At 46.0% G+C, this 26,987-nt stretch overlaps 4 protein-coding genes and 2 pseudogenes across 6 annotated transcripts; 1 reads left to right on the forward strand and 5 right to left on the reverse strand.

Moving 5' to 3' along the window:
• The first annotated feature begins 34 nt into the window (after positions 1-34).
• Positions 35-1,477, forward strand: LOC112903831 (annotated as a pseudogene).
• Positions 1,478-3,236: 1,759 nt separating this feature from the next.
• On the reverse strand, positions 3,237-5,095 carry LOC112903129. Of its 3 annotated transcripts, none has more exons than XM_025972344.1 (3): positions 4,886-5,095; positions 4,718-4,780; positions 3,237-4,622 (listed from the first exon to the last, which is right to left on the reverse strand). In XM_025972344.1, exons 2-3 carry the CDS (start codon positions 4,743-4,745, stop codon positions 3,463-3,465), a joined length of 1,188 nt encoding a protein of 395 aa, XP_025828129.1. In that variant the 5' UTR covers positions 4,746-4,780; positions 4,886-5,095; the 3' UTR covers positions 3,237-3,462. The 3 variants fall into 3 exon arrangements, with proteins under 3 accessions (XP_025828129.1, XP_025828128.1, XP_025828130.1); XM_025972343.1 differs by having other exon boundaries at positions 4,875-5,095; XM_025972345.1 differs by having other exon boundaries at positions 3,237-4,806.
• Positions 5,096-8,094: 2,999 nt separating this feature from the next.
• LOC112903832 lies at positions 8,095-9,611 on the reverse strand. Its single transcript, XM_025935413.1, has one exon. The coding sequence runs from the start codon at positions 9,609-9,611 to the stop codon at positions 8,208-8,210; it is 1,404 nt and encodes a 467-aa protein (XP_025791198.1). The 3' UTR covers positions 8,095-8,207.
• A 2,037-nt stretch (positions 9,612-11,648) lies between these two features.
• LOC112872308 lies at positions 11,649-13,107 on the reverse strand. Its single transcript, XM_025935414.1, has one exon. The coding sequence runs from the start codon at positions 13,105-13,107 to the stop codon at positions 11,725-11,727; it is 1,383 nt and encodes a 460-aa protein (XP_025791199.1). The 3' UTR covers positions 11,649-11,724.
• Positions 13,108-13,859: 752 nt separating this feature from the next.
• LOC112872309 lies at positions 13,860-18,684 on the reverse strand (annotated as a pseudogene).
• A 6,779-nt stretch (positions 18,685-25,463) lies between these two features.
• On the reverse strand, positions 25,464-26,980 carry LOC112902207 (ankyrin repeat-containing protein ITN1-like). The gene is made up of 2 exons (XM_025971148.1): positions 26,881-26,980; positions 25,464-26,617 (listed from the first exon to the last, which is right to left on the reverse strand). Exons 1-2 carry the CDS (start codon positions 26,972-26,974, stop codon positions 25,533-25,535), a joined length of 1,179 nt encoding a protein of 392 aa, XP_025826933.1. The 5' UTR covers positions 26,975-26,980; the 3' UTR covers positions 25,464-25,532.
• Positions 26,981-26,987: the final 7 nt, after the last annotated feature.

Genomic DNA, 26,987 nt, shown 5'->3' on the forward strand with positions numbered 1-26,987 from the left:
TGTACCGGCGCCGAAACCCATCGCCGTCCATGACCCGAGCTGCCGCGGGGTTTCTTGGATATGTATGAACTCATACTGTATATATGATTCATAGTAACGATTACTCCATGAAACATGTCAAAGTCGATTTAAAAACTGATGGCTAATATTGAGAGTGGTAAATATGGCAAAGCAGCGTCGTCTTGGTTGCCTCTGCACCTTCTGCCTCCTGCTATAAAATCGAACCCATCTTTCGCTTCGAAAGAAAACCAAACCGACCCAATCAAAAGGGGGCGGCGCCTCCCAAAAAAGAGTCCCACGGTGAGAGGAACAGAGCAAGCCGCAACACTCCACGATTCGGGTTCCAAAGTTTCAATTTTCCCCCACCGGCGGCGGCGGCGGCGGGCTCGTCGCTATGGAACAGGCAACGGAGGGCGGCTCCGGCGTTATCGCCGGCCCGCTCGCCCACCGGCCCCTGCTGGGCTCCGGCCACGGCTGGCTGGTCACCGCCGACGAGGCCTCCAACCTTCACCTCCTCAACCCCATCACGGGGGGTCCAGGCCGCGCTCCCGCCCGTCACCACGCTCCACAACGTCAAGATGGGCACGGACGAGCAGGGCGGCCCCGCGTACGCCGTCTACGACGAGCCGGGCTCCGAGCCGATCATCCTGGAGATCGACCGGGCGCACGTTTACATGCACGACCGGGTGGTGCTCTCGGCCAGCCCCTCCGCCGGCCGCGCCTGCGTCGTGCTCCTCCTGCACATGCCGATGGGCGAGGTCTCCTTCGCCAGGCTCGGCGACGACCGCTGGACCTGGGTCGCGCCAGGCAGCTGTACGGGGCTCCGGAGGAGGTGCTTCTACCAGGACGCCATGTACACCGACGTTGACGGCTTGTTCTACCTGCTTCAGATCGATGACTCCATAGTCAGCTTGGACCTCAACGGGTCCTCGCCGGTGGCCTGAATGATCCTCGACGGCGTGCGAGGCACGGGCACTCCGACCAAGTACCTAGTTCAGACACCGGCCGGTGACATTTGCAAGTTTGGAGGTTGGGACCACGTCAACTCGCTAGCACCGGTGGACATCCCACCGGACTGCATGTGTCCATCGGACGGCATGGACGAGGAAGGGGGCCAGGACCCATGTCTAGAGCTCAACACTGTTGATATAGAGATCTATAAGGTTGACCTCCATGGTCAGAGGTTGGAGTTGCTGAAGGATTTGCTAGACTATGCGTTGTTTCTCGGCTCCAATGCCTCAATGTGAATTTCCATGGATTAAAACCGAATTGTGCTTACATAACCGACGACTGCCTGGAGTATGTGAATTTTAGGAAGTATAACCGGCGAGAAGTTGGTATCTGGAGTATGGCGGAGCAAAGCATGTCCAAACTTGTTGATGTCTCACATGTTCTTTATCCTTGGCTGAATTGGCCATCTCCTATCTGGATAAAACCCTCCTTTCTCTAAGTAGGTGGAGATTGCTAAAAACTGTTAAACTTCTTTTGTTTCCGAATAATTGTGATTATTGGCTTTTCTATCCAAACAGTTGTGACAATTAATCTAAGAAATACACTTTGTATGTGTCTTGCTTTGATGTCAAATCTTATTAAATTGATTTTGTATTTCCAAAATATTGTTTCTTTTCAGTTATCATCCACATGTGTGAATATTATTGTTTAAGGCTATGTTCGGATCCAAGGGCAAATGGCAAAAGGGCAAACGGCAAAATTTTTGCTCCTGTCACGTCAGATGTTTGGACGCTAATTAGAAGTATTAAATATAGTTTAATTAAAAAACTAATTATATAGATGAGGACTAAATGACGAGACGAATCTATTAAGCCTAATTAATCCATAATTAGCAAAATTACGGTAGCATTTGCCCTTTTGGACTTTGAGGTGTTTAGATCCAAAAGTGCAAAAAAAGTGCAAAAGAGTAAAAGTTTTGCTCTTTCTCTTTCTCTTTCCATTGGATCAGGCCCTAAGTTCAGAAAACAGGAACCATTCTTCTCCCGTTAGTACCGCTAAGAGGGCTTACTTTCACTTTTCCAGACAATGTCGCCAGTGAGCCGCCATGGCACCGCACGTGGTCACCGGATAAGGCCGCCCGCAAGCTGGGGCGCATCAGCGAGCATGCCCCACACCACGGGTAACATGAGGTAGGAGTGGGGTAATGGATAATAGCCCTAATATTTTCTTCACAAGCCAACTTAATCTCTAAGTATTCTAAGCTTAAAATTATATAAAATATAAGTCTGATTCCTTTTGAGCCCTGCCCAATACATTAGCTAGGCTAAATTTTAAGATCTTTTACCACCCCTAACAGGAGGCGTCCGCGCAGAGTAGAAGGAGGCGGTAATATAATATGCATCACGGCAACCTTCTATGTTTATGCATCTTTAGATTTACCTCAGATCATTATTGGCATATACCCGTTCTTTTCTTTTTCCATGTATCTGTGTAACTATACATCTATTCCAGGATCAGTCCCATGACTGCATTCTCTAAAATCTTGTAATACCTGCGTATATCGGTACCTTGATGATAGGCATGTTGCAGTTCCGATTCTCTGTCGTGCCATACTGAACACAAGAAACCACCCGGCCGCCGTCGTCTTTAGAGATCTCAAAGGGAAAAAAAGAGAGAAAGTTTCAAAGTGAAATTGCTGAACATGTAGAGCTTCCCCCTAGAATGGAAGAATGGCCTGCATACCCCTGAACATGACGACGCAATTAGCAATTGCCATGGTAGTATGGTACACACCACGTTGTCATATTTGAAGAAGAGGATCAGGAAGTGGAGGACTGCAGGGTGAAGGCGCGGCCGAAAAATGTTTGAATAGAATGTCAGTGGGCCGAATAATGGTTGTGATATGTGTGTGTTGGGCCTGCGAGCCCAACTCGAGCCTAAGTGGAGTACATGACCCAGCCCGTGTAAGTGAATCGTTAACTGAAACTCTCAACTCCCCCCATTCCTCTCCGTTCCCGTGTTCTTGTTCTGCTGCTGTTCTCTCCCAATTTATCTGCAATTTCCCTACTAATCCCTCTACTATTCCAGATTCACAGTACAGGCAATTTACTAACATACTTTAACCGCCTATCTTTTTAAGAACTAAGATCCCGCTCGAAGAGACAGCATGCATGCCTCTAACAATGCAGAATATTTCACCATGATCCATATGAATCCAGTCACAAGAAACAGCAGCCCCAGAAGGTAAAACAGACAAAATGAGAGGGGGTAAACAGCATGAGATGTGCCAATTTAAAACTTGCATGTAGACCATTTGAGGCATGTACAAAAGCATTGCAGAAATCAGTTTCTGCTGATGACCTCAGTTCTTCCGCAGTTAAGCTATCCCTCACCATATAGGCAGGAATATGAGAACGGAATGAACACGCATAACCCTCCGACAGATTGAGTTACAAAACACCATGCACAGCACCTGACCACCCAATAGATCATATTTGCTCCTGAAGCAAATCATTCGGAAGGAAACAACCACACTGGGAAACCGAGGTTCCGCTCCGATGCGCGAGTGCCGCAAGGTGATGGCCTAACAATGGGCCCTGTCCTACCATCTCTCATGCTGTACACAAATGCATCATGAGGGTTGTAATGATCAGGACCAAAGTAGATAAGGTCACCTTCAACTCCGTCATGCCGACCAGCAGGAAAGGACTTGCCGCCACCTGAGCCAACAAAGATGCAGTCACTACCGAAGCTGTGGATCTCAGTGAGTCTCAACTCAGTTCGCGTGCTCATGTCCATCGCGAACACTTTGACCTTAACCCTGTGCCTAGCTTGGTAACCATAACCACCATAGTATCTGATGATTAATAACAGCCTCCCGCTCCACTCCACCATGTTGCAGCTCAATTCATGATTGGACCCAACAGCGCTAGGGAGGAGCTTTTCGATCATACAATCCTTCATACGAGAGATGGCGACCCCACGCTCATCCTCAGTGATCTCAAAAGCGAAGAGGCATGGCGTGAACCTCCAGAGCATGTACAGCTTCCCTTGATAGAAGGCGATATCGATGTGCCCAGCAAACAGAGCATGATGGCAAACGCGCCATGACTTCATCCCGGACCTCCAGAGCGCCAGTTCAGGCTTGGACCAGCGGATTATGAAAGCAGCCACAATGCAGTTGGGTCCTGACTCCGGTGAAGCGGAGAGCACTGCTTTACGCAGAGAGCAGTCGGAACTGCCCAGGGGCGGCAGACGGCGCACCTCGTGGGAGAAGGCATGCACCAAGAAGCACTCGCCGCCGGCCTGTCCGGCGCCCACGAGCCAAGCGTCGGAGGACCCCACGCAGCAGGCGTTGTCGGCGTCCAGCTCCGGCGGCATCCAGGCGCGCCGCGCGGGCGCCAGCACGCCCCCGGGGGTCAGGCCCGCGAACCTGAACCTGGGGAGCACCAGCAGGGGCAGCGCCGGGACCACGCCGCGGCCGCGCGCGGCGGCGCGCCACTGGCGGCACACGGACCGCACCCTGGCACGGTCGGCGAGGCAGGGGAGGAAGCTGAGCACGACGCCCAGGGCGTCCGGCTGGAGGCCCGCCCACGACGACCCCCGCGGGTCCTCGCCCCCCGCGTCGGTTCTCGCCCTCTTCTCTTGGGGCATTTCGTCGAACACCTCGCCTGCACGAGCAGGCACCCACCTGGGACCGTGACGCTCCGCGGCAACCAAAATCAACGGCCACGGGGCACGCAGTACGGGAGAGGAAGGTACTCACCACCGGCGGTTTCGGTCACGGAATTCATCGCCGCCGGGGAACCAGCGCCGTGGGCCTCTTTATCTGAAGAATCCGAACATCCGAGCAAGCTGAGCCGAAGCAGCAGGAGTAAAGAATCGAGCAGGTTATTTTTCGTTTTTAATCGATGGGCGCTTACGAATTCGGGACCTGCGATTGATTGAATTGGCGATCTAGTTTTTGCAGCAGGAGCAGGGAGACGATTTGCCTCCTGAGATTGAGACCGTCTTGTTCTTCTGAGTTCTGATTCGAAAGGGAGAAATGGTTTCGTTTGTGCAAAACTGCAAATGCTGAAGCCACCGCTTGCCGGAGTACAGTGAAAGGCCCGGGCTTAATCAGGCGCCGCTCGGATAGTACTTTAGGCCCAAACGTTTGTTTCTTTCCAAAGAATCGAAAAAAAATATATTAAAAAACGACTAAGGTTGGGGATTTAAGGTTCAAGGAAAATAGATCTAGGGTTTGATGGTGGAGATTTACTTGATCTGGAAACCGATGATCGGTGAAACTGGCTAGATGGCGAGCGGAAGACGATGTACTAGGACGCCTCGTGCTGCGGTGGTGAAGGATGGCGCCATGGTGGTGGGCGATGAAAATCAATAGGCGCGGCGTCTCTCGATGGTTTTTATCGGCGGTGATTTGAGGGTGGCAGTAGCGTCACCGAGATCGAACAATATAGCTGTGGAGGCAGGGAGTGATGCTTGAGGCGAGAAGGACTCGGTGGTGATGAACGAGAAAGGAGGTGTTCTTGAGCAGCGAGGAGGGCGCTCAGGATGCAGTGCCTCTAGGTGTGAGTAATGGATGCGCAATGGATCTTGGATGGGAGAAGAAATGAGGAAGGTTGGGTGCGATTAAGTAGGTTAGGGGCAAGCGGTGGCGGTGAAGCCAGGTGGAGGGTGACAAGAAATGTGAAAGAGGTAGGTGGAGATTAATTAGGTTGGAAGCGAGCGGTGGCGGGTGGGAGAAGAAATAAGAAAGCATAAGTGTGGGTCAATTAGACTGAGTGAGCGGTATAGTCGTATAGGTGTATCTAGACTAGATCTAGGCATTTTTGGCTTGATCTAAGCTCAACATATTTGGCCAGTCCATGACTCTTGCATGGTCAGGTTTTGATAGAAGAACATGAATTTGAAAAGTTTTGTACCAGGTTAAGCCTAAACCCAACAATTTATTTTAATTATTTTTGACAAAAAGGAGAAAACTCAAGTGTGGCCTGATCACCATGGGGTGGTTATAGGCACAAAATTTAGCTCCAAAATTTACTTAGCTTTTTCAGCCAAGACCGAGGTTTGCTCACATCTAGTGGCAGTGTGGCAGAAGAAATAACAAAGGTAGATGAGGTTGATGGATTTACATTCATGTACCGCAACTAAGTTAATCGTGAATCCTATGCAACACACTGGGGTATTTCAACTTTCAAGGACGAACACTCCTTTTTCTGAAAAATATTACTGAGATTTTATTACTCGGCACTTTCACCCGTTACATGACCCTATGCCAGCCTATCACTATTACACAACAAAGAAGAATTAACATCTCAATGTAACCACACTTTCACCCGTTCTTATTTTTCAATAAGAACACTGCACTTGAAGAGGAATGAACAGGTAACTTTTTTACCTTTTAAAGAGATGGCACCAGCTGCTGAGCATCTAATTCAGTCCAGAAGCCAATTCCAAGTCCCAAGGTCAATGTGAACGCCTCCATTACAACATGCAACTCTACTCCCTTCGTTCTAAAATATAAGGTATTGGAGGGTTCAAATTTTTTACAACATGCAACTCTACTCCCTCCGTCCTAAAATATAAGGCATCGAAGGGTTCAAAATTTGTACCCAAATATAAAGCATCCTAAGGTGTTTTGAAGACTTAATTATTTCCAAACGACCATGAAATCAGCAAAGTGACAAACAAACAAGATATTAAATAGGGGTACATGCATTATTTTCTTATCTTCTTAATCTGTTATGAAAATGCTAGGATGCCATATATTACAGGACGAAGGGATTACCATGTAATCATCAGATATGCATGTTCAGTTCCAATATCCCCAATTTAGCAGCAACAAATTGCCATATAAGCTCGGTGGTGACTGTTTTAGCCGCACTTCGAATTTTAGTGACCTTCTCAGGCTTCAAAAGTTGCAACTTGCAAGTATGCCATGGTAGATCCACATAGGAAGTAGAAAACCAATTAAGGACGAATAAGTTTACTACTAAAAACAGACATTAAAAAGGGACAGCACACTTGTTTCAGTGCTTAATGAGAAAGACACCATGGCACCTGGCCTCAATCAGCACCAGTGCTTCGCACATTGAAAACATTAGGATATCAGAGCAGTTCATTCAGGAGGAAACAACCATGCCGCATTCGTCGGTCTGTCATCCGGTGCACAAAATTTGCCCTCTGATCCGTCTGCAGCAAGTGTGGTGCCATCATACCATCTTTCATGTTGTACACAAATTTTCAGGGCAGAGGTTACCATCAATGAAATAGATAAGATCTTCTCCAACTCCATAATAATCACATGACGAAATGACTTGCTGCTGCATGGGCTGATGAAGATGCAGTCCCCATCCAAGTTCTCAATCTCAGTGACTCTGACAGGGTTTGTGCTTAAGTCTGCCTCAAATAATCTAACCTCAACAATAATGTGCCTAAATTCAGCATCACCATAGTATGTTGCAACTAGTTGTAGTTTTCCACGCCACTCTACTATGCTCCACGCATTGTCATAGTTATCTCTGACCACAGGCAATTCGACTACAGAACCGTCAACACGAGAAACCATCAGGCCATTGTTGTCTTCAGAGATCTCAAAGGCAAAGAGGTCTGTGGTGCATTCTCTGCATGCTACTGAGCACGTATAGTATAGCTTCCCCTGGCAGAAGACAACATCAATGAACTCAGTGATGCAGCCACCATCGCACACGCACCACGACTTCATCCCAGATTGCCAGAATGCAAGCTTAACTGCCCTCTTGATGATGGAGATGGCAGCCGCGACACACTTGGAGCCAGAGTCAGCCTGGGAATCCACTTATTCAAAAGATCTTCTATTTGACTGTAGTCAAATTAACCTTAGAGGATAGAATTCCACAAACTCAACTGCCCAGAAAACAACAAAAACACTGCAACCATGAATTGCAAGAAAAAATGATATACAGCCATAGCAGCATATATCATATTGTCCAGCAAATCTGAAAACAGTCGTTCATATAGATAGGAACTATAGATTCCCCCACAGATGCCGAACAGCCGAAGTACTAAAACTCCTCATATGAACTTGCAAACAAATTAAGCACACATGAATTTACTACTAAAAACAAATCACTGGAATCAGACATAAAACAATATAGCACACTTGTTTCAGCTCTCAGAAATACAACACCGTGGCACTTGGCCCCAATCAAGAATTAGTGCTCTGTACAATAAGACTCGTTAGGATCAGAGTGACAGAGCTGAGCTGCAGCAGTTCATTCAGGAGGAAATAACCATGTTGGATGCATCAGCATACCATCTGGCGCCTGAAGTTTGTCCTCCGTTATGTCTGCAGCAAACGGTGCCATTGTACCATCTTTCATGTTGTACACAAATTTGTCGAAAGGGCGGGCATTTTTATCCGGGGGGAGGTAGCCATCAATGAAGTAGATACGGTCATCTTCAACCCCATCACACTGACATGAACGAAATGCCTTGCTGTTGCACGGGCTGATGAAGACGCAGTCGCCATCCAAGCTCTTGATCTCAGTGAATCTGACAGGGTCTGTGCTCAAGCTCGCCTCAAACACCCTCACCTCAACAATTCTCGGCCAAACTTCATCGTCGATGTCGCTCGTGTACGTCGCAACTATCAAGAGGTTTCCACGCCACTCTACCATGCTCCAGTTCTGGTGATAGCCATCCGTGACCTCAGGCCATTCAATCTCACGACAGTCGATACGAGAAACCATGAGACCGCTGTCGTCGTCGTCGTCTTCAGAGAGCTCAAGGGAAAAGAGGTCTGTGGTGAGCTCGCTGCAACTGAGCATGTTGAGCTTCCCCTGGCAGAAGATGACATCAGTGAACTTAGGGACACAGCTGCCGTAGCACACGCACCATGACTCCATTCCAGGTCGCCAGAGAGCAAGCTTGGTAGTATCCTCGATCATGGAGATGGCAGCCACAACGCAGTCGGTCCCGGACTGCGGTGAAGATGACAGGACCACCTTGCGAAACGATGTCACACACTCTGCAGCATTGATCACGCAACTCATCACCACATCGGAGCCGCCACCATTGGCGATGGGGAGGGACCTGCTGCGTGCGTCGACGGGGTTGGTGGCGGCGGAAGGAGGCGGGAGGCGGACGACTTCCCGGGAGAATGCGTTCACCAAGAAGCACCGGAGGTCACCAATGCCGCGACTTGTGTCGCGCTCCGCGCCCACGAGCCATCCCTCGAACGAGCCGACGCAGCGTACGTCACCGCCAGCCTCCGCCGCCTCCGTCTCCGGCAGCGGGACGCGGCGGCGCGCGCCCGTCGTGGTCCCGTCCGCGCGGAAGCTGGAGAACGAGGAGTCGGACAGCACGAGCAGTGGCAGCGGCGGCGGCGGGCGCCGGTGGAGGCGCGCCGCGGCGCGCCACGCGTGGCAGACGGAGCGCAGCCTGGCGCGGTCCTCCACGAGGGCAAGGCGGCCGACCACGACGCCGAGGATGTCCGCCGGGAGGTCCGCCCACGGCCGGCGCTGCGCCTCCAACTCCAACGCCTCGTCGAGACTTGGCGTCTCGGAAGCCGGGGGGGCCGGGACGCACTTGGTCGAGCACCGTGCCTGCGCCACCGCCGCCAGAGGTGGAGGCGCGTGACGAGCCTGATCAGCCGAGGTTCCTTTCCAGCAATCCATGGCCGCCGGACAGGGTCCTCTTGCTCCATGGGCAACGGGTGAATCGATCTCTTGTATGGATGGGTGCTAGGCTGGGCCTGTGAGGGTTGACTTTGATGGTTTCCTAGCGCCAGTGGCTGATCAGGTTGACTTGACTTTGAGGGCTTCCAAGACTTGCTCAATATGTTGGGAATGTTTCATTTTAGAAACCCTCACCTCCCACAAACAAAACAAACAATTGGGATTTTATTTACATGTCATCCAATGGCTCTCTTTCTTCCTTATTCCTCCTCCAGCCATGGCAATTTAGAAAATTTAGAAAATGAACGCGTACAGACCTGGCGATTGGTAAAAGCAATACTGTACTTTCCTGGCTTGTCGTTGTCCTAAAAGTCATATATACGTTAATGACTGGCTTTTGCTTCTCGTAATTAGAAAGCTCAAATAAACAACCAAGTCTTGAAACTACTATAGCTTTTGAGAAGCAAATGTTGTATTTTATTAGAAACCAGAAATTAGTCTGGAAGAGTTTGTTGATAGCTACCGAGAAGCATTATCTATATTATAGATTTCGTTCTTTCTAGAGCCAGTTTGAAATATATTTTCTAGCTTTACAAGAATCAAGTTTTTATTAGATGCTCAAAAAACATCTTTTGAAAAGCATAGCTCAAACAAACACGGAATTAGTAACTTGCGTGCTTGGCGATTGACCAAAGGACGGAAAAAAATAAAAAAGATTCCCAATAATTTGATTTCCGAGGTTGTTTTTAGTAGTAAATTTGTGTACTTCAATTTTTTTCAAGGTCATATGTGGAGTTTTACTTAGTGCTTTTGTGTGTGTGTGTGTGCTTTTCTTTAGTACCTATATGAGCAATGGTTTCCAGATTTGCTTGCTACTGTGCTTCTATGGTCGTATATCAATTTCTCTTGCAATTCATAGCTGCAGTTGTTTTTTGGTGTTTCTGGGCAGTTGAGCTTGTGTAATTCTATCCTCTATGGAGTCGATCTGACCTCAGTCAAATAGATGACTTTTGAATATATATATATATATATATATAAATATATGAGAAAAATTCTCTTTACACCTCTCAAACTATCACAAAAGTTCGATTTTCAATCTTCAACTACAAAATCGGATAACAAAGACCATCCAACTATTAAAACCGGTCAAATTTGACCCTCTAAGTGGTTTCAAAGGTGGTATTTTATTTAATGAATAAAAAAATACGAAACATGTGCCATCATTTTTCTAAAAATATAACCTATCTATTGGCACTCTATTTATCAGTTATTCGGATCTAATTTTTTCATGTTCCTAGTATTTATTTGCTTGTAATTATGCCTATTATTTTTGAATAAATAAGACTCAAATAGAGCAACATTACATTTTTATAAAAAAATTAGTACTAATTTCATATTTTTCTAATTTAAAACGAATTAGTTTTGATTTTTCAGATCTAACCAGAATTTTTTTTTATAAAATGCAATGCAAAACCACCTTTGAAACCACTCAAAGGGCCAAACTTATTCGGTTTTGTTATTTCGATGGCGCTTGTTGTCCGGTTTTGTAGTTGAAGATTGAAAATCGGACTTTTCTGATACTTCAAGAGTGAAAACTGGACTTTTCCCTAAATATATTGCATGGCAACTTCTACCTGGCCACTGACAGATTTGGAATTTCTGACTCTGATATTAAATACATGAAATTTGTACATGCATTTCCGTTGTCAAATGTAGTCTTCATGATACGACATTATTGTTTTTATTTGCAAATATATAGAAATATGGATATAAGAAGCAGCAAACCTAAAAACACCGAAAACACTGCAATCATGAATTGCAAGAGAAATTATAGTGTCAAGCAAATCTAAAAACCATTGTTCATATACTTAGATAGGAACTAATTAATGACTTTACCACAAGCGCAAAAGCACCAAGACTTCTCATAGGAACTTGAAAACAATTTAAGCACGCAAAAGTTTACAATCACTGGAATCAGGCATAAAACAATATCACCATTGTTTCAGCTCTCAGAAATACAACACCATGGCGCCTGGCCCAAATCAAGCATCGTACATTAAGTCTCGTTACATGGAAATTTCAGATCAGAGTAGCAAAGCTGACCTGCAGCAGTTTATTCAGGAAGAAATAACCATGTTGGATGCATCAGCATGCCATCTGGCGCCTGAAGTTTGTCCTCTGGTATGTCTGCAGCAAATGGTGCCATTGTACCATCTTTCACGTTGTACACTAATTTATCGAAAGGTCGGACATTTTTGTCAGCGGAGAGGTAACCATCAATAAAATAGATAAGATCGCCGCCGACTCCATCATACTGACATGAACGAAATGACTTGCAGCTGCATGGGCTGATGAAGATGCAGTCGCCATCCAAGCTCTTGATCTCAGTGAACCTGACAGGCTCTGTGCTCAAGCTCGCCTCAAACACCCTAACCTCGACAATTCTCTGCCGAACTTCAGCACCGCCTGTGTACGTCGCAACTACTAAAAGTTTTCCACGCCACTCTACTATGCTCCAATTCTGGTAATAGCCTTCCGTGACCCCAGGCATTTCCATGTGACGCCGCTCGACACGAGAGACCATAAGGCCGCCGTTGTCGCCTTCGGAGAGCTCGAAGGAAAAGAGGTCTTCGGTGAGTTCGCTGCTACTGAACATGTAGAGCTTCCCCCGGCAGAAGATGACATCGATGAACTTACCGACACAGCTGCCATAACACACGCACCATGACTCCATTCCAGGTCGCCACAGAGCAAGCTCGGTAGTATCCTTGGCCATGGAGATGGCAGCCACAACGCAACCGGTGCCGGACTCCGGTGAAGATGACAGGGCCACCTTGCGAAACGACATCGCACGGTGCGCGGTGTTGGTCACGCAATTCATCACACCGGAGCTATTGGCGATGGGGAGAGACAGAGACTTGCTCTGTGTGTTGACGGAGTTGGTGGCTGCCGAGGGAGCCGGGAGGCGGACGACATCCTGGGAGAATGCATTCATCAAGAAGCACCGGTGGTCACCGATGTCGCGGCTTTGGTCGGCCTCCACGCCCACGAGCCATCCCTCGAACGAGCCGACGCAGCGGACGACGCTGCCAGCCCCCGCCGTCTCGCTCCCCGGCAGCGGGACGCGGAGGCGCGCCCCGGTCACGGTCCCCTCCGCGCGGAAGCTGGAGAACGAGAAGTCGGACAGCACGAGCAGGGGCAGCGGCGGCGGCAGCCGCCAGTGGAGGCGCGCTGCGGCGCGCCACGCGTGGCAGACCGAGCGCAGCCTGGCGCGGTCCTCCACGAGGGCGAGGCGGCCGACCACGACGCCGAGGATGTCCGCCGGCAGGTCCGCCCACGGCCGGTGCCGCGGCTCCGACACATCGTCGAGCCTTGGCGTCTCGGGAGCGGGGAGGCCTGGGACGCACCTCGTCGAACACCTTGCCTGTGCCGCCGCCACCAAAGGTAGAGGCGCGTGACGAGTCTGATCAGCTGGGGTTCCTTCCCCGGAGTCCATGGCCGCGGGACAGCGTCGTGGCCGCCGAGCACCTCTTGCTCCACGGCCGACGGCTGAGTCTGTGAGCTTTGACTTTGAGGGCTTCAAAGCTCAACAGGTTGGTCTCGTTGACTCTGACACGTTGGGCAACAACTACCCTACCTTGTTCAGTGTATTGAGAACTTTTTTCTCTCACTATAATCCTAACTTTCTGATTAGTTTGACCAGGTCAAGAGAGCTATAGGCTTTTTCTAAGAAAGGTCAGTTACAATTTGAAGGTATTTTAACCCATCACCACCTAAACGCAAACAATTGGGATTGCATCAACACGGCTCTCTTTTTTCCTAATTCCACCCCCACAACAAGGGGTGTTTGGATCATAATAAGGGCTCGTTTGGTTGTTCAGGTTCCGTTCCTGCCCTTGAACGGTTCCTGGACAGGATACAGTGAAACCGGTTCATCCACTCATTCCTGGTCCAGTTGCATTCCAGTCACTTTCTTGACAGGATCCATTCTAGCAATCTAAAAAATGATGTTCGGATGGTCCTGATCCATTCCAGTCAGTTGCTGCTAGTGCATGCATGACGTTAGACTATGAACATTAGGAATTAAAACATGTCATTTTTTCCAGTAGCAAGTTCTTATAGGGAAACTGTTTTTGACATGCAATGACACCTCGTGCTGCCGCCTCATCATGGCACATTCTTAAGTGCAACATCATCATCAAATGGTGATAAATAAGAGTACATCAATGTAATGACCCACTCTTGTTTTCACAGCACAGGTTCTTCGACGACCTTTTTTGCAACTAACTCATCATCATCATGTGGTAGGCTTAAACTCTGAAAGTTTGCTGCTGCCGCTGATACACCATCACTGGAATCCTCAACTGCCAGGAAATGTCACGATCAGAAGATACAACATATAAACAGCCATAGAATAGCACCCCTTTCTTATGGAAAGCAAAGAACCTGAAGTCCAAAACATATTACTAAAAATACTTTGGAACTGTGAACGGGAGAAATCAGCAATGTCCTTCGGCTGGTACCCTAATAACCCTCATCAGACATGCAAGCAACAAATCACTACAAGCTACAACCACTGATGCTCAAGATTAGTACCAACATCTAACAAAGATAAGATGCTCAAGATTAGTACCAGCATCTAACAAAGATAAACTGCACACAAATGAAAGTTTTTTTTTCAACTGGAAATACATTTTTCTGCACATAACACTAAACACACCAACCTTGGTGCCTAATCTGCACACAACTTCATAATCTCTTACAGGCAAACAATGTTGCAAACCTATGGCTTCTAGAAATATATCATCATTTAAACTAGGTTCCACAAAGAACTGAACAAAATTAGGTCCACACAGTTCAAGAGATCCTAGGTCAACCAAATCAACAAATCTGCAATATATACACTTCTAGGCAGAATTGTAACAGAATAGTAATCAACCACATTTCGCATTTGCTTGTGCCAGCAATCAATTTTGACTTACAAGAACAATGGTGGCTAGTCAATGTAGTGTTTCAGAGTTTGGGCTGCAATATCATACATACCTGCTAAGCCATCTCACTTCTGAGCCAAATCAAGGCCGATTCTTGATCTACTTCACAAGCACATATGAAAACCTCTCTATTTTCTTTGCTCTTGATGAAGATTGCATATGATTTTGCCTTTTTTCTTTTGTCACTTCCATTGTGTTCAGAACTGAGATGCATCTTCTGATCGAGCAATCAGAAGCTTAAGCAGCATCCTTTTCTCTTGCCTCCCTTTCTCTTGTCTCCCTTTCTCTTTCCTCCATTTCTTTTGCACGATCTGCAGCTTCAGCTTCAGCTTGCTTGGTCCTCATTTCTAGGTATGCCCCATCATGCCTACTATATTTTCATTCTTCCTAGGTCTCGTTAGTTCCTTTTCTTGTTTGTTTCTTGATGCAGCAGGTCTTTGTTGTCCACTTCTTTCAATAGCTGGAGCATCATTTTTTTCATCTCGTGACAGAGTATCAGCCATTTCTTGAAGCCCCTCTTCATTCTTTTCAGTGCCATCACCACCTTCATCATTTACCTCATAAACCACATTGTCATCAAAGCCTTGTGGCTCATCTTCAGCATCCTGAAGTTGCTCAGGGGGTTTTCCTCTTGCGGTGTCTCAAGAGAAGTGACATTGTAAATCCCCTCAGCCAAGTGCCCTACACAATAACAACAAAATATGAGGTCATCACAGCAAACAGGTCACAAGACATCTATTATGGCAGCAGAACTTACCATCATAAAGCTCTCCCAAAGCATCAAACAGTGGAAAGGTTGTCTTGTTATTGTTAAACTTCTTAATTTTAGGGAATGTATGCACAACTAAAGAAAATATTGATCAAATACGAGGTCATCACTATGAGGTTATCCACATTGATAAAAGAATTCAACTTCAAGAAATCAACTCACCACCATAAGATTTGTCCACATAGCTGGTGGTCCTTCAACCATGTTCCTTTTCTCGTTCCAGCTCGACCCGCTCTGTTGCTTTGCTGCTTTGAGCATCTTGTAGTCTCTCTTCAACTGACCTTCTTTCTCCTGAATCTGAGCCTTTGTGTAGGAAACATACTTGTTCCTCAGATGGAACTCCTTGACCATCTTATTCCACCCTTCAGAGTTCCATCCATTGTCACCTCTATAGCCACTATCTTTATACTCATGGAGAATGTCAACAAGAGACCTCTCTAGGGCTGGATTCCAATCCGCTCTTTGTTTCACTATATAAAACAATAGTCAGGTATCAATAGTAGAAATTTCATAGCATCAATAATAGAAAACTTACAAGAAAGCATGAAGAAACATTAAACACCATACCTCTTGGAGAACCTCCACTCTTTTTTGCCCCATTGCATTTAGGAGAAGGCTTCTTTTTACTAGCACTTGTTGTAGGCATGTACCTATGCAGTTTTGGTGAACTGCTCATATTGAACCTTGGGGAGCCTTTTCTAACCATAGCTTTGTAAAGAAAAAGCTTATTCAACAACTTATTCATGATACAAGCTTATTAAATTATTATAACCATGAAAAGACTAATTTACATGATACAAGACTATTAACTTATTACAACCTATTCAAAGACTAATTTAAATATTGTTGGTACTGAGCCCACATTTCTTGGGTGATGGTATCTCTTAAAGCATTGCCTTGTGTAGTTCCTGGGTCACTTATTTGATCACCATTTGGTAGAGCAACAAAGTTTGATGGATAGATATTATCCAGCTGATGATTTAACCATTCCTCATCTCCACGAAGTAATCGGATTAGATTGTGGAAGATGGCAGCAGCTATATGTATCTTTACTTGATTTTCCAGCATGTGGAATGTGGCAACTTTGAGAACGGGGAAGCGCTTCTTAAGCACCCCCAAAGCCCTCTCCACATGGTTCCTAAGTAGTGCGTGGCGGTGGTTGAAAAGCTCCTTTGGGTTCTGTGGTCTTCAATGTCCAGCCCCAAATTCTTTCAAATTGTATCGAACTCCTCGGTATGGAGCAAGGAAAGATGTAGTATTTGCATATCCTCCATCAACCAGATAGAATTTTTCTGGAGATACCTGGAAGCCCTTGCTCATAGTTGACCTTAGCACTCTGGAATCTGTAGCCGATCCCTCCCATCCACTAGAAACAAAAGTGATGTTGAGATCAAAATCACATGCCACCATCACGTTTATGCTTAGTGTTCCCTTCCGATTTCTAAAAGGAGAATGTTTCTCAGGAGATATGGAAATAGGAATGTGGGTTCCATCAATGGCACCGAGACAATTCGTGAAGAAAGGATAGAATCTAGGATTGCCTTGGATTTTCGGCTGCACTTGATGAGGATCAGGAGGCTGAAGGAAACGGCGAGCGAGTGTGGGAATGACCACTTAAAAAAGTGGTTGATGTGATGGTGGAAGGTGTCGTTGCTGTGTCCAAAGAATACTTGGAGATCCTCATATGAGGCGCTGTGACTTAGCATGTATAAGAAGAAACCCAACTTCTCCTCCACCGTGATTCTTGTATCAACGACAAGCCTTCTACTTCTAAGATAAGTCGCCACCTCTCTGAAGATATGGGGTTCCATCCTAAATGTAACTTGGCAGTTCTTGACATGTCCCGCGAGGAGTCGACGAACCTTAACCTTGCCTGTCTCTTCTAATGTATGACGTTTCTTTTTTTCTCCTCCACCTCTAGTAGAACCCATGAGATATAAGGCAGGGAAAAGAAACAGCATCATGTCATCATTTTCTTCCTCCTTCCTCTTTCTAATGCGATCTCACAATGAGATACTCATTGTAGAACTAAAACATGTAAATTTATTATGTCACATACTTATTGTAGAACTAGAGCATGTAAATTTATCGATGGGATACTAAGCATAAACTCATTATTCAACATGGACACATAGAAATTTGGCTGGTAAAAGAATTTTAAAACAGAACAGAACAGACTAAGCATGTTGGTAAAAGATGGAGTACATTTTGGAGTTTGTACCGGATCCCAAGAAGGGGGAGCTTCACCTTCTCCAACACGAACCGGTGCTGGAGGGATCTACAAGTAACAATAAAAAGTATTTGTCAAGCAAAAAGGACAGCTAAGCATGCTGGTAAGTATTCTTAATTATGTTTGCTTTCACTTATTTTAGAAGAAAAGAAAGTATCATTGATAATTCAAGAAGTCTGGAATTAAATAAGCACATATGCATCTGATGTGAAAATTAATGGCTATGAACAGAAATGCACTGATCCGCCATTGGTATAGCAAGACTTGTACCTTTTCAATAAGCACATGTATTTGCTGAAATAAGAGTAGAACATGTGTGACTTATAATTGATTTGGTGATGCATTTGTATCCGATGGGATTAATGTATTTGGGGTCCAGGGAGCTGCAACTTAAATATCTGTTGGAAAGGAGTGCGGCGGGGATTTATACCAATTGATCGGGTAGCAATTGAATGGAAGATGCACAACAAGGTAATCTGTTGCTAACTACAATTGCAATAAAGATATTATGTTGTTGACTAAATATCTGTCATTACCAGGATAAATCAGTAGAAGAACACAAAAAGATGGGTTGAAGGAATTGTAAAACGAGATGAGAAGAGACGCAAAAGAATCCAGGCTGCTGGAATTGACTATGAGTGTCCAGCCCTTGTAAGTAGTAATCTACTGCTGGTCAATTATGACCCTTGGAATGGGGAGGCCGGCGCCCAGCGGCGGGGGGCCACGGGTTCCACTTCGTTCCCGCTGTCCCAGCGCCTCTCGTCCTCTGCCCTTTCCAATTTCTCCGCACAAGATGGCGCGGCCTCCGAGAATTGTAGCCATGGCCGTGGCTTGCTTCCACCTCCTACGATCTCGCGGATCTCGCGGATCCTGGCATGGTCGAGGGCGAGCAGCGCCAGGCGGCGCGCGGGCGTGCGGAACAGCAGCGACAGCGCCACCGCCGTCTCCGCGGCCAGCAGAACAAGATCCGCGCAAGAACCCTAGCACCGGGGAGAGAAGAGGGCAAGAAAGATGAGGGACGGCGATGCGTTACCGGCGAGAAGGCGACGGAGAGCGTGGACGATGGACAGGAGCGGTCGCCATCGCCTCCCCTTGTGCCGCGCCGCGCCGTCGCCCCGCCCCCAGGCGTCGCACGCGAGAGCTCCAGGATGGGATCCGGAGGGTGAGAGAGGAGGCTCTGATCCGGGCTATGGGAGGGGAGGAATGGCCGTTCCAGACCTCTTTTCCTTCCGGGCCAGCCCAAACCGAACAACAATGTCAGGCTAGGACCGATTTCGAACCAGGCCGGATGGATCCAGCCGGAAAGGCACCCGGAACGGGCCATTCCAGGAAAACCGAACGGACCCTAAAGGGTGTTTGGATCCAAGAGACTAAATTTTAGCCCACTTGTTTACATGCCAAATAATAGGACTAAATATAGGCTAATTGCTGATCTAATTACATCAGATGATGGCTAATTGGCCGTTAGAGCCCATTGGCCCTTGATTAGCTCTCATTAGCCCATGTTTAGCCCCATTAGCACATCTAGGGTTAAACTTTAGCACCCATGTTTTAGCACATCCAAACACGCCCTTAACACTGTCAGCAGCGTGCAACCTCAGCCACGCACTTCCTTATTCCTAAACAATGACACCAATATACCATAGTCCAGGGCTTCAGGCCCAAACACCAAGAACACAGCAACCATGAATTGCAATAGAAATCGACATAAATAGTATCCTGGAAAGAAAAAAACTCTAAAAGTAGTGTCCCGGAAATCTGAAAACCATTGTTCATATAATTGGAACTAAAGACTCCGCCCAAGTGCGAAACCATTAAAAATCCACAAAGGAACTTGAAAACAAATTAAGTTTGCTCCTAAAAACAATAACTGGAGTCGGACGTAGAAAAACAGCACACTTGTTTCAGTTTCTTAGAAGTAAAAACCACTATGGCACCTGACCCCAATCAACATCAGTGTGCTTCGGCCATTAAGACTCATTGCAACAAGAGTTGATCTGCAGCATTTCATTCAGGAGGAAATAACCATGTTGGATTCATCAGTCTGCCATCTGGTGCCCGAAGTTTGTGTTCCGGTATGTCTGCTGCAACCGGAGCCATGGTACCATCTTTCATGCTGTACACAAATCTACCGAAAGAGCAGGCATTTTTATCAGGGTAGATATAACCATCAATGAAATAGATAAGGTCATCTTGAACTCCATCATAGTCACAGGAACGAAACGACTTGCTGCTGCATGGGCTGAGGCAGATGCAGTCACCGTCCAAGCTCTCAATCTCAGTGAGTCTGACAGGGTTTGTGCTCAAATCCGCCTCAAATACTCTAACATCAGTAATTTGCTGCCAAAATTCTGCATCATGAGAGCATGTTGCAACTATTAATAGTTTCCCACGCCACTCTACTATGCTCCACATCTCACGGTAGCTATCCATGACCACAGGCCATTCAATTTCACGACACTCAACACGAGAAACCATCAGGCAATCGTCATCATCTGAGATCTCAAAGGCAAAAAGGTTTGCAGTAGATTCGCTGATACTGAGCATGTAGAGCTCCTCCTGGCAGAAGATGATATCGATGAACTTAGTGATGCAGCCACTATCACACACGCACCACGACTTCATCCCAGACCTCCAGAGAGCAAGCTTAGCTTCACTCTTGATCACCGACGCAGCGGACGCTGCCAGCCGCCTCCGTCTCCCTATCTGGAAGCGGGAGGCGGCGGCGCACGCCCATCAGGGCCCCTTCCGCGCAGAAGCTGGCGAGCGAGAAGTCTGACAGGACGAGCAGGGGAAGCGGCGGCGGCAGCCGGCGGTGGAGGCGCGCCAGGAGCGGCAGACGGACCGCAGCCTGGCGCGGTCCTCGACGAGGGGGAGGCGGCTCGCCACGACGCCGAGGATGTCCGACAGGAGGTCAGCCCACGCCCGGCGCTGCGCCTCGTCGGAACTTGGTGCTTCTGAAGCCGTGGCGCATTCCCGTCGGACACCTTGTCTTCGCCACCGCCGCCAGCGACCGAGACGGCTTAACCCCCTTACTGACGCGATCAGGAAGAGGCGCGTGCCGATTAGGATCACCTGAGGTTGCTTTCCTGGAGTCCATGGCCGCCGGCCGGAGGCGTGGAGGCGGGGCTCCTCCGCTGGGGAAGAAGAGCGCGGTGCGCCTCACCCTCCACGGCCACGGGTGCCAACCGCTTCTCTGGGTTCTGAGTTCTGACAAAGCCCCAAAGAAGTTGGGTCTGCTTCTCTGACAAGTGGGGTTCCGAAGAAATTTTGTAAATTTATCTTTGGTTGACTACTGTTTTTTAAAAAGATAAGTATTGTTAATGCGAAGAGTAAAATACCTGTAGGTTCAATTTACTACAAAAAGAATTAGCATCTTTCTTCTCAAACAGTTTTTCATGGGAGTCAGGCAAGCTTGGAATACGCCAGAGTTCTTTTTTTATTTTTTTTCCCTCTCCGTGCACACACAGATACATGCATACATATACATACAAAATATACATTGGCGAACACGCCTGAACGGACAGATATAATGTGAAAAGAAAAGAAATAAAAGGGGAAAGCATTCATGCACACAACATGACCTGCACTTCTGTACCATATCTGTATGTTTGTATCAAATGACTGATTTTTTTTTCTTGTATCTGATCATCCTGTACATGAGTTATTTCTCCACTCCATCTATGCATACGCCCGGCCCCACGCGTGGTAACAAGCTAACTCCCTTACAATATGAACACAACCTTTGTATCTTTATCATCATGAATCTATACAGTTCATGGTCTGCTTCCCTCAAGAGTTGTCGGACAATAGGACCCTCGGGTTGGACTTCACAGTTTGTAGTGTTGAACAAACCAGGGCAAGCCTACCATTCCCTGCATGAAAAAGTGCATTTAGCATAACACCATAAGATCAAATTTTGAGCATGAGTGTCTGCTAAAATGCTTGGCTCAAAGCTCTCACCATCATATACAAGCCACTTCCTCCGGTACTGATAGCATGCAAACAGCAAGTGAAAATGTGCGATCCTTTCCACCAGAAGACCTGAGGAAATGTGTATTGCTCATCGCTCAGGGTGAAGTTACCGAGAAATGGAAATCTATGTCAGCTTTCACACCTCAGAATGAGTAACAAAAAACATAACTTAAACGAGGCCAACAGTTCATCTTGACCGGACTGAATGTCCTGAACATTCCATGAAAATAGAAAACAAATGCCTATCTGTATTAAAAATGGAAAGTTTCCAGTCACGATTTCCAATTATATGCTTATGGATACCTCAATTTGTTAAAAACCAATCCAACAAGACATAATTGATTCAGGTGACAACAAAAGAAGAGCAACACACCACTAAAAGCAAGGCCCATTCAGAATCAAAATGGCAGTGGCATGTTTCAGATTTTCAGTTGGCTTTTCGTACTTAATTTTTTTCTTGAACACACTTTTGCTATTTAATTGACTACGAGTATTAATCGCATTCACCAATCATATCTGTTATGTGATTCAAAATTAGGTCAAATGCAGATGAGAAAAGAATCAAACAATATTTTGGACATAGCAGTGGATTTTCAATGTCTTTCTTAGGATCAGTTTATAGCTATAACATAATAAGGAGAGTTTTAGAAGAAAAAAAAAGAAAGAAAAGCAGCCTGGAAGTGCAACTTACAACATGGTATATAATGTATTGAAGAGAGAGGTTCAGGCAAAAGGCTACCGATTGCGGAGTCCTTTCAGTAGAACATCTTGCCTTGGTTTTCTACTTTGCTAACAAAAGCATGCAATTCAAAAGGTAACATTTTCACAGCACTTGTACATCTCTTTTGTAACAGAAACGAGTGGCTAAGTATGTATGCGGTGGAGTGGTTTTTGCAACAAAGCTAAGTAGGGGGGTTGGGCGTTTGCAACAGAGCAGCTTATTGTATGTTGTTGAGGGGGGGGGGGGGTCTCAAACTCCAAGTGACATATTGGGATGGTTTTTGCGATTTTCCCTTCTAAGTTTCCATCTTTTTGTACCTCAAGAAAATGCATCTGAATGGCAATATATATAAAGTTGGTGCGCAAGAAGCTTACCGGATGTAAAGATATGAGGTGGATCTGACAGAGAGGCACCGATATCATAAGTATTTCCACAGCCAATTTTCCTACAAGCAACCGTTATCTCTGAAAGCTTGAAAAAAGACTTGCTCTAAATAAATCACAATTCGCAAAAAAGGAATGTTAGATATCAACAAATAATTCTAATAATCAATAAAAATCAATCTCACATGAGGATACCACCAAATAGAGACAACTTGGAACTGTTTAAAGTGAGCTTACCTGAATAATGAGGGAAAATGAACTATACTTCTCATTGGTCAGCTCATCTAAAGAACCACTCTTTTGCTAATGGCCTCTGTGTAAGCCAAAAGGATTGTGCACAATGCAGGTATAACCCTGGCATTTTGCTGCAGTGTTAAGAGCGGGAGCAAAAGGCAATGTTTGTAGGATTCGCGACGTTTCCAAAATTGTTGCTCTAACTTCATCTTCATTCCTTCCCTCGAACTGCGTCCACAACAATTTTGACATATTAACCACATTAAAGTGTGTAACTGTGCAAGGAAGAGCTATGGTAACTGCATACACAATTTAATTTTCAGGCATTTGCTGTAGACCTGTAGTACAATAGGCCAAAATGGAGAATAATTGAGAAACATTATAGTTTCACTTCCATTTTAAAACGGTCAGACCACATGGACAACCATTTCTGAGAAGCTGTCAGTTATTCTAATATTTTGACTGAAGAAACATTTAAACATCAGAGCTAGATGTCCCACTTTTTTCTTGTATTAACTGCTGAGGATCATTCCCCCTGAAACTAAACAATGAGGATCAAAATAGAATAATTGTTTCAGTTGCCATTTACATTTCTTTTTTCTCATAGAATCCACTTTCCTTCATGATTTTGTCCCACAACTAAATACATATCCATCAAGGATGAGTCCTGGCTTGAACTATCTCTATCTCTACCACTATCAAGCAATTTTCTAATCTTCCCTGCTGTCCCAAGCATCAAAGACTTTGTATATCATACAAGAATGCAGGGTTCTTTATCATCTTTTTTAGAATGATATGAAGAAGAAAATGTCTTCCATTGAGATATTCTTACTTTCCAAAATGACCACATTTATTCCCAGAAAAAGTTGAATACACACATAAGAGGGGGGGGGGGGGGGGAAGGCAATTACAAAAAGATTGTGCTTCTTTTACGTACCGGAACAGTCAACCTCACAGGCACATGATGTTGATCAGCAGTTTTTTCAATGATGACCCTTGTTCTTTTGCCTCACTTGAGCCGCATAAAGTTCCAGCTGTATAAGAGCCAAATAAACACTTATGAGCGGCAAGGCAGTTGAAAACTAAGAGAAATGAATAGATCTTCTCAAAGCCTCATACAACAAAAAGGGAAAAAAAGATATGACAGACGGAAAAGTTAATGCAACATCAGTATAAAAAAAGTGTCTGCCTAGATAAGGTGTCTGCCTACATATGTTTAGTAGGCGCATCATGTTTCTGTCACAAGAGTAAGCATGAGTAACATAATTTCAATGGAGAAAGAAATAGAACAGGAACAACATGCTGCTTTGACACATAGTACTAATTAAACAGATTGAGCAGATAGCACACAAGTAGCATGTGTTTCTCCAGTTATAACTAGTTCCAACTAGCAACAGTTTTTTTTATTTTCTTAAGTTAATGCTTCTGCTTGCAAAACATCAGTCGTAAGGCGTCGTCAAGATTTTACTTCGCATGAGCCCTCTACCTAATGAATTGTGCCATTTATTTATTCTTAAACAAATATTAAGTTAGTATATAGACAGATCTTTTAAGTCAAATACACCTTGCAACTTTGACACTTATGCTATGAAGCAAAAAAAATAGGAAACACAACACTACAGAAATATTGCTAGGAAAATAAGCAAGAACAAAGACTCCGCGGGCAGGCTGTGACTTGCTAGGAAAAAAATATGGGGGCGCAAGTCACGCCGTGACTTGCTGAAGGAACTTCACTGAATCCGGCTCCGCGGGCAGGCTGCTTGTACTGTCGGAGCCGTATTCCCCTCTGAGTTTGACTTCTCTTAAACTGCTTATGGAGTCGAATTCGAATCAGTACATTATAAATCTCAGGTTTAATTTCAAAATAAATTGCAGATTGTTTTCAAATATATGTTTTTTTTTCTAAAAGCTATTGACATGAGGAATAAAACATTGAAATCTCAGGTTGAATGTCCTAAGATGCATATAATCGGCAGCTTCGTTAAAAAAATGCATATGCCCATAGAGATTCATGAAAGGCAGCACAAAAGGCCATTATGCTAAAATAAATTTCAATGTGTTGTGTTCGATAGTGCAATGTTTATTATTTTTTGAAATATAGAATGATTAAGAAAATTTCAGAACCTTTATAATGGCAATATTTTCTTGTCCCTCATCGGAGCCCTAATCGGAATCCAAATAACCGTACGTTGAAACTATTTAGAATTAGCGTTTGGCGAGTAAAATAGAATAATACTAAAGTCCTCAACTGACACGTACCGTGTTATTATAGAGTACACATGGTATATAATATTATATTTTTATATGCTAATCAATATATTTATATGACTTCCCGTAGCAACGCGGACATATTTGCTAGTGTGTGTATATTATATATTAGTATTAGTATATAAAAATGAGTATGTTTATATACTCCATGTATTAACATACTTAAAGTATATACCATCACAGATGGTCTAGTATGATCACATACACCATGTACATACCTTTTGTCGGGTCAGATACACCCTACATCATGAGATACACATGTAGGAGTAGCTATAAGCGCGTATAGAATGAATTTCTATATATATATATTAACATCTTAGATGCTTTAGTCGGAGGGGCCGTGTAATAAATTACATTCCAGCGTACAAGGATCGCCTTCCTAACCAGGATATGAAGAAGAAGAGGGCTGGACTACTAGTGCCGATGGCTATGACGGCGTAGGCAGGCCACGGAGCAGTTGGCGCCACGGTGATATAGACGGCAGTCATGAGGGCGACAAGCATCGCCAGGCAGGCGACGATGGTGAGCGTTTGGCTCCACATGACGTTGTGGATCCTGAGCATGACGGGCTCCTGCCTTGCCCAGATGAGCAAGAAGATGACGACGATGGAGCTGCACATGGCGACAGTATTGGAGACCACGAAGGTCATGAACGCGGCGTTTCGGCCATGAAGGGCGATGCCCCTGGTCTGGTCGTAGCCTCCGGGCATGGTGAAGGTGGCGGCGAAGGTGACGGTGGCGATGAGAGTGGCGGCGATGAAGTAGGCGTCGACGACCTTGTCGAAGTCCTTATCGTTGAGGGGCCTGCGTCTGGAGGACAAAATGACGACGGGTGGCACTTGGTCCTTGCGGCACCTTTTGGACTCGTGCTTCTCGAGCTGCTCCAGGAGGTACATCTCGTCTGGGTGGAGCTCGCCGTCTGTGAGAAGCTTGGTCTCGAGGAGGCTGCGCGCCGTGTGGCCCCCGCGGTCCCGGATGCAGGGGTTGACACGCTGGTCGTTGAGCAGCAGCAGCGCGGACCTGACGTGGCCCATATTGGCGGCGAGGTGGAGAGGCGTGTCGCCATCGCTGTCGGCATAGTTGAGCAGCTCCGGTGGATGGATATGGCGGAGCAGGCAACTGAGCGCGCTCGTCTTGCCGCTGGCGACGGAGACGTGGAAGGCGTTCCAGCCTTGCCCGTTCGCCATCTCGGCCGCGTCGGGGCAATGGCGGAGCAGTGCCTTGATGGCGTCCGTCGAGCCGTTGCGCACGGCGATGTGCAGGGGGGACTCGCTCCTACTGTTTATTTTGTAGGCCAGCTCTGCACGCTTGTTGAGCAGCATCTCCACCACGCGCCGGTGGTTCTTCTGCGCCGCGAGGTGCAGGGCGTTGTCGCCGTTGAAGTCGGCCAGGTCGATCAGATGAGGCCGCTTATCCAGTAGGATCTCCACGATCTCTGTAGCATTAGCATACATGCATGTGCAATGACAACCGACGTATGATGAACGAGAAAAGTTGTAAGCATACTTATTACTCCCTCCGTTCCTTCAGTTCAAAGAGTTATATACGTTTTAACTTTTTTAAATACAGTATTTATTAGATTATTTATCTAAGCATAACATATATATATATATAGTTGTATAGCAAAAATTATATACCTATAAATTAAAATGACGTATTGTTCGAGACGGAGGGATTATTATTTTTCATGTTGCTTACTGAGGTGGCCGCCGAGCACGGCCTGGTGCAGAGGCGTGCCGTTCAGGGAGCTAGAGGGCAAGAACTCCTGGTCGACCCAACTGTAATCGAGCATCTTCTGGACAACT

This window comes from Panicum hallii, chromosome 8 (genome assembly GCF_002211085.1).
Source record: "Panicum hallii strain FIL2 chromosome 8, PHallii_v3.1, whole genome shotgun sequence".
In the NCBI taxonomy this organism is placed as follows: domain Eukaryota; kingdom Viridiplantae; phylum Streptophyta; class Magnoliopsida; order Poales; family Poaceae; genus Panicum; species Panicum hallii.

Excerpts from the sequence above, each read along its gene's own strand:
- LOC112903129 (XM_025972344.1), bottom strand. The coding sequence starts at position 4,745 with ATGAATTCCGTGACCGAAACCGCCGGTG. Across the intron at positions 4,623-4,717 it reads CGTGACCGAAACCGCCGGTG|GCGAGGTGTTCGACGAAATG; the intron begins GTGAGTACCTTC and ends CTGCTCGTGCAG.
- LOC112903832 (XM_025935413.1), bottom strand. The coding sequence starts at position 9,611 with ATGGATTGCTGGAAAGGAACCTCGGCTGATCAGGCTCGTCACGCGCCT.
- LOC112872308 (XM_025935414.1), bottom strand. The coding sequence starts at position 13,107 with ATGGACTCCGGGGAAGGAACCCCAGCTGATCAGACTCGTCACGCGCCT.
- LOC112902207 (XM_025971148.1), bottom strand. The coding sequence starts at position 26,974 with ATGCTCGATTACAGTTGGGTCGACCAGGAGTTCTTGCCCTCTAGCTCC. Across the intron at positions 26,618-26,880 it reads CGTGCTCGGCGGCCACCTCA|AGATCGTGGAGATCCTACTG; the intron begins GTAAGCAACATG and ends CTAATGCTACAG.